General features: G+C 32.9%; 1 protein-coding gene across 1 annotated transcript in view; it reads left to right on the forward strand.

The window, feature by feature from the left end:
* Nucleotides 1-17,516, forward strand: part of LOC107453633 (twitchin) — a gene marked incomplete in the record, with an annotated part of 247,518 nt that overhangs the window by 217,364 nt on the left and 12,638 nt on the right. The window contains 11 exon segments of the mRNA XM_071179568.1: nt 1,156-1,353; nt 1,426-1,613; nt 2,292-2,406; nt 3,131-3,291; nt 5,425-5,548; nt 7,982-8,281; nt 10,330-10,632; nt 10,710-10,828; nt 13,189-13,354; nt 13,573-13,715; nt 17,106-17,265. Of these exon segments, the coding sequence (XP_071035669.1) occupies nt 1,156-1,353; nt 1,426-1,613; nt 2,292-2,406; nt 3,131-3,291; nt 5,425-5,548; nt 7,982-8,281; nt 10,330-10,632; nt 10,710-10,828; nt 13,189-13,354; nt 13,573-13,715; nt 17,106-17,265 (1,977 nt within the window).

Here is a 17,516-nt window from a genome sequence, read left to right on the forward strand (position 1 = left end):
TGTTATCTTTCGACGAATCACCCACTTTGGATCTCTTCCCATTCCCCTAACAGTCCGTTGGGAACAATTCACTTTCAAATTCTAATTTTAGGCGACTGGGGGATGCCTTTTTGGGCATCCCGGTCCTAGCCATTGAATATGAAATGGTAACTAAAACTCTCGATGTAAGCGAATGTTTTATCTTGTTCCTTTTATACAGGATTTCTTTTCTTTATTATTTTAATATTTTTGAATTATGACCATTTTCAATACTTAATAAATCAATTTTTCTTAAACGACCATTATCATGTTATCACATCCAAATGAAGATGTAACGGCCAGAAAGTACAAATATACTCATTCATTTAAAACGATCTCCGTCCTAACAAATAATATTGCATACTCTATTCCAGGGATGGGGAAACTACGGCCCGTGGGCCAACTGTGGCCCGCCGGAAGGTTTTATCCGGCCCGCGGATATAATTTTAATTTGCCAATCAGTGGCAATATACATAAACAATATACATCCATTTTCTTGTCAACTATTTAAAATTATTTCTGTTTTTCCTTTTTTAACAAAGTACTGATNTGGAAAACCCCTTTCAGATTTCTGTGCCGAAACCTCTGTAAATCATTGGCTTGATTGGGGAACTGGTAAACGTCATATTTGATTCATTTAAAAAACGCAGTACCCTCGGATAACTTGACATTCCAGATAACTTGACCCTTGTCAATTAAATTATTTCATAAAAAAAATACTAGTTTACTATTAGTAACCTAGTATTTCTTTTATTACTGTATAATGTAATCCTAGTAACGACTAATTCATTGTGCAATTTATATAAATGCTTGTAATAAATAGGAGAAAATTATATTTTTATTTATTTAAAAGCTACGGGTTAGTTTCAACGGAGGACGGGTGCATTGTTTTTACAAGCCGTCCTCGGGGACGGGTAAAATTTCTGAGTTTTTTCGAGCCCTGCATGTTATCACATCCAAATGAAGATGTAACGGCCAGAAAGTAAAAATATACTCATTCATTTAAGACGATCTCCGTCCTAACAAATAATATTGCACACTCTATTCCATTTCTGTCAACATCAGAAAGGAATGTTATTGGATGGTAATTCTTTTTATCCTTCCATACACTTTCAAAACAGGATGCTTTATTTACAGGCTACCTGGTCGAGAAGAAAGAGAAAGGAACACAGGAATGGGTGAGAGTGTCGCAGTTCCCCATTCCCGAAACTGAATTTGTAGTCCCGAGTTTATCCGACGGACAGACATACGAATTCAGAGTATTGGCCGTGAATGAGGGAGGGGCAGGCAAACCCAGTAAACCCACTGGTCTCGTCAAGGCAGAGAAGAAAAAGTGTAAGCTTCTTTCTTCTAATCTCTCAAAAAGAAAGTTCTAATAATAATAATGATTATTTCTTGATATTGAAGATCCACCATCGATGCCGGAAGCGCCACACGTCGACAAGATCACCAAAGACAGCGTCACTCTGTCCTGGCCTAAACCGGATGACGGAGGAAGTAAAATACTCGGTTATTACATCGAGAAGAGGATGGCACAAGCCAAAGAGTGGGACATCATCAACAACATCTTGCACGTCGATAACACGTGTTTCGTGGTAAACAAATTTTGTTATAATCTCATTAAATGGCCGTAATAGCCTGGTGAGTAGGGCACTGGGCCCCATGTCAAGTACCCTACAGAGATCGCGGTCTCCCATGTAGTAACTGATGCACGTTAAATCTGTTGAGTCACAAAGTTCTCCATGCGATTATCACCATTCTTTTTTTCTTCTAAATATCTTCTTGAAGACGTATGTAGATAGACGTCATTCCACAGCATGTTTCAAAACTTTGAACACTATTTTTTTGCGTACACTATAAGGGTGTTCATTTTTAGAGTGTACATAATTTCGCTACGATTTAGTGCGATGTTTAAAGCTGAAATTTTATGATATCGATGTATACTAATTGGAATGCTCGGTTGCCGATGGTGTGTGGAATGAAATTAATTTATATTTACCATGTAAAACAACAATTCGGCGTTTTAATGGAGTCATTTAAATGTGTGAAGATCTTTGAAAGATGCAACTTGGAAGGAAGCGTCTCTGAAGTTTTTTGAATGCACTCAGTAAACCATGGAGATGCTGCTCAAAATATTCAATAATTGCCTACTAATATCTTTTTACGGAATTTAAATCATTGAAAAGTATAAATCGACTTTATAAGCAAACAGTAGAAAATAAATAATTGTTTTCCTTCTTGGATTGAGAAGTCTTAATAAATTTTTGTTTAAGGTTCCTGACTTGGTGGAGGGAAAGGAATATGAATTCAGAATAATAGCGATGAATAATGTGGGAGAGAGTCCACCCAGCAAACCCAGCTCAATGATTCTAGTGGAAGAACAACCAGGTACACAATTATTGTTCTAATTGGCTTCATTTGGAAGATTTAATTAAAGTTCATCTATTTAAATAAAACAACTGGGTCGCATCCTTCAAATAAATAAATAACGGGAATTTACTTACTAAGCAAATATTTTTTTATTTATGTTATAGCTAATTGATACAATTAAACCATTTTACTAACTTAGCATTTATGATTAAACCAACTTAGCATTATAACATTTATTTTTCTTCCAATGCCCACATGGAGAATGACAGTGCTTAAACTGTTTTTGAAGAGAGAGACTTACTTTCGGTATTCGCCTCCACTCACTTTGATTGTTCTCTTTCAGCTGCTTTTATTATCATTATTTTTTGCGTGATAAAAAAGTTGTGGAAAGGTCAAGTTTTAGATAATGAGTTGTTGTTTTCGTTCCATGATGGGGGTGATTTTAACCTAATTTTTTATTTGAATGACTCTACCCGTATTTAAGTTACTATTTACCCGATAGATATTCCCCATGTAGTTATATTGGATCTAAGACTTTGTTCTAGATATTCCAATTTTAGCTCTTTCTCGTGATTCTAATTTTAAGTGACGTCACAATAGTTACATGCTACTGTACAATTGAATAATATTTTTCTTTTGTTTTTCCATGCACTTCAATAAATATTGCATTGAAATCTAAATAAATACTTATCAAATATGATCTTGCCACAAATGTCTATCTTAATCTAAATGATGATTTCAGACAAGCCACGCATTGATGTGGGTGCCATCAAAGATATTGTAGTGAAAGCAGGCGAAGAGTTCTCAATTACAGTTCCATTCACTGGTTTTCCTAAACCGTCTGCCACCTGGACAAAGAATGACAAAGACATCGATGACACGGACGCCAGGATATTCTTGAAGGTGGTTATTATATTTTAAAGAATCATTTTTAAGTAATTGCATGAATGATTTGAGTTTCTGAATTAAGTTATTTTGATAGCGATTAAAAATTCCACGTTAAATCTAATTTGGCACATGTGATTAAAGGTAAAGCCTTACCGCGAAAGAAAATTTTTGTCGTTCAGACAGAGAAAGTCAGAAGTTCAGACAGAGTAAGTCATAAAATTTCAGTTGCTGAAAAAAATACTTCAACATATTAAAAGGCAAACAAATTAATCAGAAGATAACTTCTCCGTTGCGTAATCATAAGTTAACATCTCATCATTTATTTTTCTCTTCAGTATTTGAAACTTCATGGCTTAATCTAGGTTTGTCTGAACTCACACACTTAAAATTAATAACGAAGAAGAAAGAGAAAAATTATTCTCTGTCCTTTTTAAGTTGCCATGCCTTCATTCAGTTTTACAACTTTTTAGCGTGTGAACATTTTGAAGTATGTGACACTATATAATTAAGTGAGTTCTCAGTTTTACACAACAACTCTTGATGTTGGTTATGACAATTATAGCTCTTCGCAATCTAAATTTAATAAATATATTTCATCAGAGAAATGAAGCAGAGTAAATCTAAACTTATTTTTATTTTCTAAACTAACGTTGCCATCCAAAAAACTATGTACAAAATGATGGTAAATATCTAATACAAGAATTGATTATAGGTGGCGCTTTTGAAACTAGTTGCCAACGCAACAGTAGCATTCTGATTTAAATATTTTCTCAAAAAAATCCCATAACTGGGCATTACATTTATCTTGATAGGTACCAAGTATGCACTTAGAAGAAGGGTGGGGGTGAAAGGTTGATTAAATTTTTTAAAAATTGGAAAAAGTTCTTTAATATTAGGGTGATTTCATTACAAACATTTTTCGCAAACATTAGTTTTACGATTAACTCTATTCCTCATTGTGAAAAATGTGCTTTTAAAAAACCGTATTCAAAATTCTACAACTAATTACAATCTAACGCTGTAATGCTCAAAATTATAATATCACTCATATTTTATTTCCAGTTTGATATATAAAGAGATCTCTTTTTGGTAAAACATTAAATGATGCAATTATAAATGAGAATCTAACAATAACTATTTATGTAAATAAATGAAATTTTAAAAAAAGGTTAAGACTCTATGCCTCACTCAAAAAATAACCAAATAAAATGATCACAGTCAATGACTTCTTTTCTTGTTTGAAGTAACAGGCAAGAAATTTAATTCGAATCGTGTGTAATCCTGAATAAGTTAATTATTTATTAGAAGAAAAAATTTATTTCCATTCTTTTTTTTGGATAGTTTTGTTCGTCATGATTTTCACGATCTCGAACATTTTATTTACTGTCTTTAGATGACAAATGGTTTACTTTAATAATATCATTTAATCAGCAATTGTGGATTTCATGAACATAACTTATTTTTTTTCTTCAAAATTTTCAGATCGTCTTCAATTCAACTCGTCAGTTTAATTGCAATATCACGTGAAAAGAAATATCGAGAATACTAACAGAATTATTAAACTTATTTAACCATCACAAAGCAGTTGTAGAGTTAAAATAAAATCAGGAAGTTCAAAAGAAGGAAGCGGATTGTTTTTAGGGTGATGCAGCATTTTTCTTCTCCGTTTCTTATTTTTTCGACTGATTTGCATCTCTAAAATCCTTTCTTGTAAATCAAAACTTCCAAATGACTGAAATAATTTCTACGATTTTACAACAACTATTGTTGGTTGAAATTTAAACAAGTTTCTCATACGTTTCAATAGCGTAAAATAAATTAAAAATGGCAACGCTGGCTTAACTTAAGATGTTTTTGAAAACCTATGAATTAAATTGTAATAAGTATAACAAAAAAAATGACAGTTTTTAAAAATGCAAAATTTTCTTGCGAAAATGGCAAACATTTTGTGCAGTTTATATAAAAAAGTTAAAATTCTGAAATAATGTTTAACTAACTAGCAGAGTGTTGTCGAACTATTTTGCTGCTTCTCTTACTTAAACACGCCTGAAACTTTTCTCCGCATAATTGCCAACAAATGAGAAAGTCTGAAGGGCTTGTATTAAAGTTCTAAGAAATATTATAAATGAATGTTATTTCTTTTCGTAGGTGAGCGACACAAATGCCGTATTAGCAGTTACAAATGCAAAGAGAGACGATACAGCGACTTTCAAGGTTCATCTTAAAAACAAATCTGGATTTGATACCTGTTACTGTAGAGTCACTGTCCTAGGTATGTTTTTACTTACCTCGGAAAGATATGTATTTACTTACCTTCAAAAATATCAAATAGAAGGTGCCAAAATATATTTTAGTATCACCCTATTCATTTCAATCAGGGGTCTGTCCAGACATTTTGTGAAAAGTCCGGTTTTTGTCAGCTTTTATGAATTTGTGCAAATAGGGTCCGGTTTTTAAAAAAACTTTTTCAAGGAGTTTTTAAATTGTAAATAGTTACAAGATTATGCTCAGCACTATAAAATTATAATAAAAACAAAATTTTAAAAAAATAAACAGCAATTGCTTCTAAATTAGAGATGCAACAATGCAATTAATTGGTATTTAGCCTATACTGCTGAACGCAGAATATTCATTTGCGACGAATAATGGAAGAATCGTCTTCCGAAGGCAAAACCTAATTCGTTTACATCCATCTTTCTGGTTTTCTGCACTGGAAAGAGTTTATTCGATTAACAAAACAATAATGAGGATAAACAAATTTGTGAAGGGTTCGTTTTTATGAAAAGATATTTTGTGAAGGACCCAAATTTCTTCTAAACAGACCCCTGTTTCAATACAAAATTATAACTGCATGATACAGTTGTTCGGGATCTTAAACGTGTTGCCACATCATAAATATCATGATATATGTAGTATTAGTATATTTGGCACCTATTAAAACAGCTACCATAACATCAATAATACCAAATTTAATGAAGCACCATTGGCACATAGATGAAANATTTTAAGAAATAAACAGCAATTGCATCTAAATTTAACAATGCAAATATTTGGTATTGAGCCTATACTGCTGAACGCAGAATATTCATTTCCGACGAATAATGGAAGAATCGTCTGCCGAAGACAAAACTTAATTCGTTTACATCCATCTTTCTGGTTTTCTGCCCTGGGAAGGGTTTATTCGATTAACAAAACAATAATGAAGATGAACAAATTTGTGAAGGATCCGATTAAAAGATAAACCATTTTGTGAAGGACCCAAATTTCTTCTAAACAGACCCCTGTTTGAATACAAAATTATAACTGAATGATGCAGTTGTTCGGGGTCTTAAACGTGTTGCCACATCATAAATATCATGATATATGCATTGGTATATTTTGCACCTATTAAAACAGTTACCATAACATCAATAGTACCAAATTTAATGAAGCACCATTAGCTTCAAGAATGTAATGGTGATGTTTTTACAGTTCTTCTAAACGAATTAAATAACTTTCCGCCAATCATCTTGAATAGTTGGAGAAAAGTAACATTTTTCTATTTCTATAACCAATTATTATTTAATTTGAATTTTTTTTTTTAGTTTTACATGAACACATTTTAAAACTATTGCTATAAAAAAAATAAACACGTAGTTTCATATAACCGTTTCAGGGACATGTCATCCACGCTGATGGTTAGACGAAGAAAAACTATGTAGAAGAGCTGACAAACACCACTGATATACTATTAAAGTTTAATTTAAAGCAAAAGTTAATCTTAAAACCAAATGTTATAATTCCATTCTCTCAAACAATCTGAACAAAATTTTTGATGATTTTTTATTTAGGATGCTAAAATTTCATATATATATATCCTCGTTATATCCTTGTTTCTTTACCAGAGAGTATTGTCCGCAACATTTAAAAACTTTGTCTTTGCTTGACAATTCGTGTTGTGATTCCTAAGCGGAAAGTAGAAAATGTCATTATTCATTNATATATATATATCATATATATATATATATATCCTCGTTAGATCCTTGTTTCTTTACCAGAGAGTATTGTCCGCAACATTTAAAAACTTTGTCTTTGCTTGACAATTTGTGTTGTGATTCCCAAGCGGAAAGTAGAAAATGTCATTCATTCATGTGACAAAGCTCTTTTTTTTTCCATAGAAATATTTCGCGAAGCATGATAATGTTTTTTAACGGCAGGCACTGAACTTCTTCACTTCGGCAGATGCCGGAAGCGTTGCTCATTTAACCCAGTGGGCACCTGTGAACATGAGTCACGAAGGCGAGCCACATTACACACTGCCACACATACCCGTTCCTAGGACCACATTCACACAACAGAGAACAACACACACAAGAGAGGATAACATCCATGCCCTGAGTGGCATTCGAACCCGCAGCCACTGGCTTCACAGTCTGGCACCGCTGAGCGCTCAGCCACCTAGCCGGTGCGCATAAGTATATTATTATTGCTTTGTTAAAGCTATTGCGAAATTATTTTGATTTTAATACTTCTTCTCATTTTCCTTTACTCCACCCATGATGAGTCAATGCAAATCCATAATAACGTTTCTTATTTATACTTAAATGACTGATGTAAGACATCATGTTGTTTCGATAGAAATTTTAATGAATTTTGTGGATTCATGTAATACTGTATTTAATTTAAAATAGAATTTTCATAATAAAGTGATGAATCGTTTCAATAGATAAACCAACGTCACCCGAGAATGTTCACGCGGAGGAGATCGAAGGTGAATCTCTCACTCTATGCTGGAATCCACCGAAGGACAATGGAGGTGCTGAAATCACTAATTACGTGGTCGAGAGGAAGGAGGTCGGCACTCTCACGTGGGTCAGGGTGTCCAGTTTCGTGACTGCGACAGCCTGCCGTGTCCGAAACTTGGTGATCGGAAAACAGTACGATTTCCAGGTGATGGCTGAAAATCAACATGGAACCAGCGAACCAGGAAAGACACGAGAACCCATCCTCGCTAAATTACCCTTTGGTAAGTTATTTAACTCTTCTGTTTTCAGAACCAACTGATATGCATGATTTAAAATGAAGCGAAATAGGAACGGATCGAAGTTATTAAAAACAGTTTTTCTCGACCCACTGGTGATTTAGCAAATTGGGAAGAATGGCTCTCTCCTGTACACTCTATCTAATAACCAGTAAAAATCAGTTTTGCTGTGCGTCTACATCAGGCCGGGATGGCCTGGTAGGTAGGGTACTGGGCCCATGTCCAAGAGGTCGTGGGTTCGATCCCCGCCGGCCGAAGACTCCCCGTGTAGTAAATGGTGACTGATGCACATTAAATTTGTCGAGTTACTAAGTCTTCCATGTTCCCATAAAAAAATCAATACCTCTGACGGTACTGATCCAGGAGTTTCCTTGTCTTCTGGATTGGTTCAAAATGACAAGGCTCCGGAGTTGAACAAGAGTAGTCATAAACCCAAAATGAGGTCGGCTGTTCAACAACGAATGAAAAGAACTTAAAAAGTACGACTTTTCTACGTCCAGAGCCGTCAGAGGGTTAAAGATGAAGCTTCGACGGCTCAGGATGGGTGAAAGGAAAGAGCTTTGCGAGCACGTACTGGACCAAACTATTTTTACCGTTAAGCCAAATTTCATTTAAGAATTCACACAAAAATGAACGAAGCAGAAATGTATTTTATCATCTGAATGGACTGTCATAAAACCACTTGAAAAAACTGCTTCCTTGATAATCCCGAGTTAATGTGGGCATTGCAAATACATCGAGAAAAACTCTGGCGTCTTTTATCACAATTTTGTGATTCGAAGTCTTGCAGTTGGATTGTGGGTGTTTTTATGCGATGGTTGCTGAATTTACATAGAATGTGTTGTCCCTTATTTTAAAAACTATCATACAAGGACTCATATTTAACTTGCTCGAGGATAACTCAGGGAAATAAACTGATGGAAAATTAAACGTTTTTTGCGCATTAAAAAACATTGAAATTTCAAATTAAAACGTGTGTATTCTGTTTTATTTTAGTTCTTTGTATTTATTTATAAAATAAAAAAATATATTGATTTTTTGTATTTTTTTTCCTTCAAAGATATTGGTGAGGGACGCGGTTAAACTGAAAAAAAAAACATCTTGCAAATACTGACACTAACTCCCGCGTGAAACGGCAAACATTCCATCCATTTCCTACTCCGGAAAAATATCTAACTAAGTCCGCTAACTCATTCACTTGTTCGATTCTCCCGAATGAATGCGTGCAGCTGATGAAATATCCGGAAACAAATAAAAATAATACTCCAAATAGAAAGCGTAATTTCGAAATTATAACAGACTTCAACCGCCGTTCAATCGTTTAAGAATAATAGGATGCGCAGCTTTTTTAAAAAAGGTGCTTATTTTTGATTTATGATTTTTAAAAGCTCTTAAAGGTGCTTTTTTCATTCGGGGTTTGTAAAAAGTACTTATTTTTCTATCTTGTCAAAAGAGATTTATTTTTTCTTTGTCATATCACGAGGGTCGTTCTACATTACAAAAAAATTCGTGATGTTAAAATTTTCTCTGCACTATTTATCAGGAACTAGTTATACCATTCATGATTATGCGAAGTTTTTGAAAATGTTTATGACTTTTATTGATTTAATGTTTGTGCGAAATAAATACTTTAAACGATAGAAAAAAAATAAGTTTTATGACTGCACATATCCTAATACATGATCCGTCTGCCCAAGGATATTTTACGTCAGCACTGCGGTTGGTGAGCGTGGTGTGGGAAATTCGACTAGCATCGCTGGGGGTTGAACCTGTCACCTCATTGGACGGTCATGCACCCCTGTGCCTAATTGTGATGTTTTTTTTTTAGAAAGTGATTAAAAAAATTTTTTTTTAATGCTTAAGAAAGTACTTTAAAGGTGCTTATTTTTTGTTGGTAAATCTGGCTACTCACCCTGAATAAGAACAAAACGTTCCAAATTGAAATCATGGATTCTGATATAGGATAGTGCATGTAGTGAGGGAAGGATTGAAAGAAGGATTATAAAAAGGAATTTAATTCTTGTGAATTTCAGACCCCCCTGGTGCCCCGGGTGTACCTCAGTCTGTGGATACATCTGTTGATTCCATCACACTGAGCTGGCAGAAACCGAGAGATGATGGTGGAAGTGCCATCATTGGATATGTCTTGGAGAAACAAGAGAAGGGGAAGGAGAGGTGGGTGGCCGCCTGTCAAACTACCATTACAGAACAAACTTTCCGTGTCACCGGACTGAAAGAGAACCAGGAGTACATGTTTAGGGTGTGTGCCCTCAATGCTGCCGGACAAGGTCCCTTCAGTTCTGGATCCGATGGAATCTTCGCTAGACCACCTCCCTGTAAGAGACTCTCTATACTATAATAATGTCTGTATACTATGAATGTGTTATACTTATTATTTTTAACTCCCTGACAGGCTCGCCTAAAATAAGTGCTGGATTCAGCTTACGAGACATGACAGTTCAAGCAGACGAAGAATTTACATTGAGAGTGCCTTTCAACGCATTCCCAGTACCCACAGCCACCTGGACTATTGTAAGTACATCTAAATTTCAAAATATAGTGGATTGGTTTGTTTTTTTTTTTCAGAATAGGCTTTATTGTCATACTTTGCAATGGTCTGTTTAGAAGAAATTTGGGTCCGTTAATGGACCCTTCACAAAATATCTTTTCATAAAAACGGATCCTTCACAAAATAATTTGTCTTTTAAGCGGACCTTCACAAATTCGTTTATTTTCATTATTGTTTTGTTAATCGAATAAACCCTTCTCGGGGGGAAAAAAAAGAGAAAGACTGTTCGGAACGAACTAAGTTTTCAAAGTTTCCGTTAGTTTAAATTTCAAATGTAGTATTCTAAGAAAATATTTCTACTTTTACAAACATCGTGTGCACATTCTTATTGATATTAAATGATGATTTTTTTTGCAAATAAATAATAGATCCATTTATGCAAGAAATGAATGAATAGAATTGTATGCAAATAAAATTTAATTTCTGGCAATATTTTTTAAGTAAAATATTATAAATTTAAGAATTGTTTAAATTGACTTAATGCGTAACACATTAAAAGTGATACATTACTAAGTTGTGTTATTTAAAATATGTCATTTGAAATGATTAAAAATGCGAATGATTTGGTTTCCATTATTCGTCCGAAACGAATATTCTCTGTTGAGCAGTATGAGCTAAATACCAAATATTTGTATGTTGCATCTCTATTTTTGTAGCAACCATCGTTGAGCAGAATCTTGTATCTATTTACAATTTAAAAAATTCTTAAAAGTTTTTAGCAATTTTTGCAATAACAGGACCCTATTTGCACGCATTCACAAAAGCAGGACCCTGGTTGAAAGAATGTGACTTAACGCTTATTTTATATTCACAAATTATAAGTAGTTTTTTCAGAATTTTACAAAAACAGGACCTTTCACAAAATGACTGGACAGGCCCCTGCTTTGAACAATTAACTTGTGAATCAAAACATTTTATGAACTATCTATATTTAACGGCCATGAGAGCGAAATTTACTTGGCCAGGTGAAAAGTGTTTTATAAAGTCAATTGAACGATACATTTAAAATAATAATGCTAGTAACAGAAAGGAAAGGTAATGCAACATCCTTTTATATTGTTAAAACTTTATTTTCTCAGAATACAATAAATGTAACGACCATTTTTAAATGGCTACCTTACTTAAAAATAGCCATTTTTTGACATTTAAACGGAAGATTACAATAATTATGGTAACAGAGTGGATTAAGAAGGACATTAAACTGTTCGATTTTTACTTGAAAGTAATTTTAAAACTGTATATTAGATAAGCTGCGCATCGTATTACATATAATACAATGTTCACACAACTAGTTAAATTAAAATTATTTTCATTGAACTGTTGGTTAAATTATAGTTAATATAGGAGGCTGAGCAGTTTAGTTGCACCTGACGTATTAAAATGGCATTGGGTGCACTAATAAGTTCCCGTCGTTGGTCACAAGATGTCATTGCCAGAAGGTTATGTAGAAATCTGTTAAACGTCTTACAGTAAGTTTGTTCATTTAGTAACAACATAACCTTAAAGTATTTGTGATTCCGTATTAGTATTAACCAATTGTTTTCGTGCCAAATAAAAGTCATTTTTGATTTACTCCCTTAATTTAAAGAAATCTGCAGTTGAGGAGCATCGATTGCTTGGAGAAACATAGAATGCTTAAGTGAAAGAAGTTGTCGTGAAGAGTTTCAGAAGATCAAAAAGGTGGCGTGGAATGAAAGGCAGAAATTGTATGAGGACAAGGAATTGGAACAAGGTTCGTGCAAACGCAAGAACTTGCATTATAAAAAACTCAGCGAGCAATCTCATATCGCTTAAAATTGTCCAAAAAGAAGGAAGTTCGGTTCCATATTAACTGAAGCAAAGAGACATTGAACGTCGATTTTGCGTGAAAATTGATTTTGAAAACACTTCGATGGAAAGTTCTACCCCACCTTCCTTATTCGCCTGACCATGCCCTTTCAGATTATCACCTGTTGCGGTCTATAACACATGGTCTTTGTGAGTAGAAAATTTATAGAAATTATTGGAAGGAATGGGTCGATCTATGGAAAGAGGAAGAGTTTTTCCAAATGCTCTCAGAAAGATGGAGAAAAAGTAGTGTCTCGTGATGGAAAATACTTTGAATTAAAGATAATAGTTTTCACAATAAACTGCTAATTTTTTATGGAAAATGGCGGAAACTTATTTGTACTCCCAGTAATATACAGCCATTATTTTTTAAATACTCATTTTTATGTATCTACATTTGCTAAAAAAACATCGAGTAAATTAATATGTTTAAAAAGGGTCACGTAGAATTTTGATAATTAAAATGGGATCTTTAATCATGTTTTGAACTTTTCAGAATGGTAAAGCATTAGTGAAAACGGATCGAGTTTATAGTGAGATCAATGTCGCTTTTACAGTCCTCATCAATAAAAAAGCAAAGAGAGATGATTCTGGCTCTTATACTTTGACTCTAAAGAATCAGCACGGCACCGATAATGCATCCTGTAGAGTTCTTGTAGTGGGTGAGTACATCCTGCTGGCTTCATTCCCTCATTTTATGATGGCTAATATGAGTTCTTTATCAGAAACTAGTTATTTTTATCATGTAAAGTCTTTGAAAATAATTTTGCATTTTATTAATGTATATAGTGCTTAAAAAGGGTACTTAAAAGATGCTAAAGTGTACTTGAAGAATTGGCTACGCACTGTGTTACAGTATCAATTGCATCCTCAATTTTAGATAAACCAGGACCACCAGAAGGACCACTGGAAGCATCTGATGTGACACCCGAGACTTGCTCGTTATCGTGGAGACCACCCAAGGATGATGGAGGTAGTTCCATCACCAACTACGTGGTCGAGAGACAAGAGGCAAACTCTCAAGTAAGTGTATTCCTGGTGAATCTCTGCAATTTGCAGGAAGAAAGTTTTTAATATTTTGTTTTGTATTAAAAAAGTTATTAAAGAAATTATTAATATATTAATCCAGGAAGGCACTCCAAAACATTTAGAGTGAAGGCAATGCTTTGCTTGCTGTTATATGGGTGATTCTTTGGAAACATGACAAAACGGACCAAAAACTTTCTTCAAATTTAAAGTTCTCAAAATAATCTGATTTTTTTCGTATACTTCCTTAGTTGCATTTATTAATATCTTATAGACAGCAGTGTAGTTTATTGACATTTGTTCGAGAAAAAAAATAAAATAGAAATTCATCAAATCTTGAATGTCAGGAAAATGACATATTAGCTTAGAAGTTTAAAAAACAGTAATTTTAAGTTAATAGTAAGTAACTCAACTTAAGCCTTTATGTTAGATGAACCATAGATTGCTTAAATTAATTCTTTTTATCCACTGTAGAAGGAATCAAAAAAATTTTTGGTGCTGAAATGTACAGAATAAAATTGTGTATAATAATCAATCATTAAATAAATAAATAACTTTGATTACATTCAAGCCTATTACAATCATGCATAAACTTGGTTAATATTTCCTTTCCCTCTTTATAATATACTGTTTAAAAAGTTTTCTGGTAACTCGTCTATGTCCTGGCATTCATAAACCAGGAAAATGACAGCCAGGATAATGACAATGACACATTTGCCATTTTATATTAACATTAATATATTAGCATTTTAATTTAACATTTTGGCCCAAGACGTTTACATTCCACAGAAAACAACAGGATTTCTTGAAATAACTCAGATAAATCCATGTAGTTTATGTTATTAAGGATTTTAAGAAGACAGGAAAATGACAACATAAAAACCTACTCACTTTGAAAAATTTTTTGAAATAGATTTTGAACCAGAAAATTGGTTCTTTATTCATGCAACAAGACATGTTAAGATAGGAGGGTATATAATCAATCCATTAACATAAGATATTGATTGCTGACTCTATATCTATTTTGGTTATAAATCACTAAATAAAAGTAGCCAGGAAAATGACAGATTTTCATGTGACAAACGAATTATGGGCAGACAAAATTGTTTCAAACTAAGTTTTAGTAAATAATACGCTCTGCGTATATTCTAGAAATGCTTACAACGGTTGAGATACAAAAAATTAGATATTGAAAAATTTATGGGAAGTTTTGAAGCTAGTTATTATTGGAAATATTGTTTGTGACATACCAGAAACATGACATTTTGAAATTCAATTAAATTTTTTAACTGTACAAAACAGTCAATGCAAGTGCAAAGTCATTTTGAAATGCCAACAACAGCAATTATTTTTTTTAAAGTTATTTTAGCACTATAGTATTAGATCTTGGAGCAAGGGACTGTGAATTATCATATTTCGTGAGAATTTCCCAAATACTGAAAACATTTAACAAGTTTGATGATTATTTTCTTCCCTTTTCTAAATTCAAACCAAAACAGTTCATTTCAATATTTTTCTTTCATCATAAACATAATGATGCAATAGTTTTGGATTTTTTAAATAACCCGTTGAAAAGTTCACTCTATTTAAAAGTAAATCATTATTCATGAAATAAAGCATGTTTTTCGAATTATAATGTAGCGTTGAACCTTGTTAGGAGACAGAAGAGCAAATCACGCAAAGCAGACATATTTTATTAAAAGTAAGAGCGATAAAGGACAAAAGTATACACATAGTCCATCTGCATTTGAGGGTGGATGATTAAAGGTATTGATTTAAAACCCAATATGTTTATCCTTATCTGTGTCGTTAGAAAAATCGTTTGAGATAAGAATTCTATGAAAAAGTTATGATTTTAGATGTATTTTAAAGATATTTCTGACACATTAATGCTTTAAATGCAAATGATACTGCCTATATCTCTATGTTTTATAGACATCAGATGTCAATGAAAACTTTGTTTGATATGTCATTACGATCAAATTTAGTAATAGACAAAAATCAGCACACAACTGAGTCATTTCATCGCATTATGATGCAATTATGATACGCATTAGTAATACACTTTATGATAGACATTATGATACAATAATAATTTGAAACAACTAGAAATTTTTACGTCAGTTCTTAAAACATTATTTCTATCGATTTCCATATAAAAATGGAGTACAATATCACATAAAAACATGATTTAATCCAACTCATCCCCCCCCCCAAAAAAAAATTATTTTTAAAAGTGATTTAAGTTTTTGCCTTAAGGTATTGAAACTTTTTTCTCCTAAAAAAATATATGTTTGTTGAAAAATTTGACCTAGTTTAAAATGTCTGTTGCCAGAGAGTTGACAGTTTTACTCACTATTTTTTCCCTTTCTTATAAAAAGAAATTTGTAGTATAATATTTAAAATTATAGTATTTAGTTGATTCTTGCAAACACAAAAGTGATACAACAAACGTTTTTATTTTGTACGTAAAATTCTACTTCAATAAAAATAAAAAAAAAATTTAAAATGTCAAATAAAATCGAATTGTAAATTAGTTAAAAGTTAAGCATTGGTCTGCAGGGATTTACAATAAAATACCGATATGGTACGTATGTTAAAGAATTAAAAAAAAAGGTTTATTTTAATTTTAAAAACAGACGTTTGCGTTAAAAAAAGGACGTTGAGAAGAGGTTCAAAGTGTTTTGTGAGAACTTACTACTGCTTTTAGATTTTCATTCTAAATTCATTAGTAATTCTTGAATGGAAGGACAAACATCTGCTCTTCTTGGTGGTTTAATACCACTAAAAAAGGCTAATATTGCACCAAAATAGGGTGATAATTCGTGAGAACATGTTATTTTGACAAGTTATTCAATTATCTAAATGACCCCGATAATTTCAAAATATAGGATTTTCTATTCGTCTCTTTAAAGACTCGGGGTCTTCTATTTTGGTAAGACCTGGTTATTTACCATTTTTCTGTCAATTTTCCGCTCATTACCCTTTGTTATAAATATGAAAACGAAATTTTTTTTAGTTTTTTACTTTATCTAATAGGGATCACGTGATTCAAATTTGAGATGTTTGTAAAACCTTGCTGTCCTAAAATATCATTTTGTTAGTATTTCAATAAATATCGAAATGAATTTTTTTTGGTTTTTCTTATAGAACCATCTCGGATTCAAGTGTGAGGCCGCATTACTTTCAATGAGGCTAATTACTTTACATAAAATGGATACAAAACTTTGAAAGTTTAAAACTTTCTATTCAAATTTTAGGCTTCTCCTCATAATAAAGAAGTGGCGTCACTTAAACTTATTAATACTTAATTACAATTTATACTTAAATGCTTAATTACAAATTATCGTATAAGACGTTGATGATAGATATCGATCTATATTGAAGGTGTGGACGAAGCTGAGCAGTTACGTTCGTGGATGTCACTATGAAGTGATTGGACTGGAACACAAGAAAAAGTACCACTTCAGAGTAAGAGCTGAAAACAAATATGGCGTCGGTGCTCCACTCGACACAGACCGTCTCCTCACGGCTAAATTCTCATTTGGTAACACTCTACTTCTCACTTTACTTATTTTACTTCTGACACATTTAAAACAAATGGTTATATGTACTCAAACATTTTAACAGTTTCGAAAATTAACTTACTGACCACAGTTGTCTATCTAAATTGCATGAAATTAAATGTCCTTAGAAAACATTTTTAACAATGAGTGAACAATCGTTTCACATCATAGTTTCAAATGTCAAGAAGTTCAAACTGCTTGACACGACAGACTCTCTGTGCGCGTATATATA

Source organism: Parasteatoda tepidariorum, chromosome 1 (genome assembly GCF_043381705.1).
Source record: "Parasteatoda tepidariorum isolate YZ-2023 chromosome 1, CAS_Ptep_4.0, whole genome shotgun sequence".
Classification (NCBI taxonomy): domain Eukaryota; kingdom Metazoa; phylum Arthropoda; class Arachnida; order Araneae; family Theridiidae; genus Parasteatoda; species Parasteatoda tepidariorum.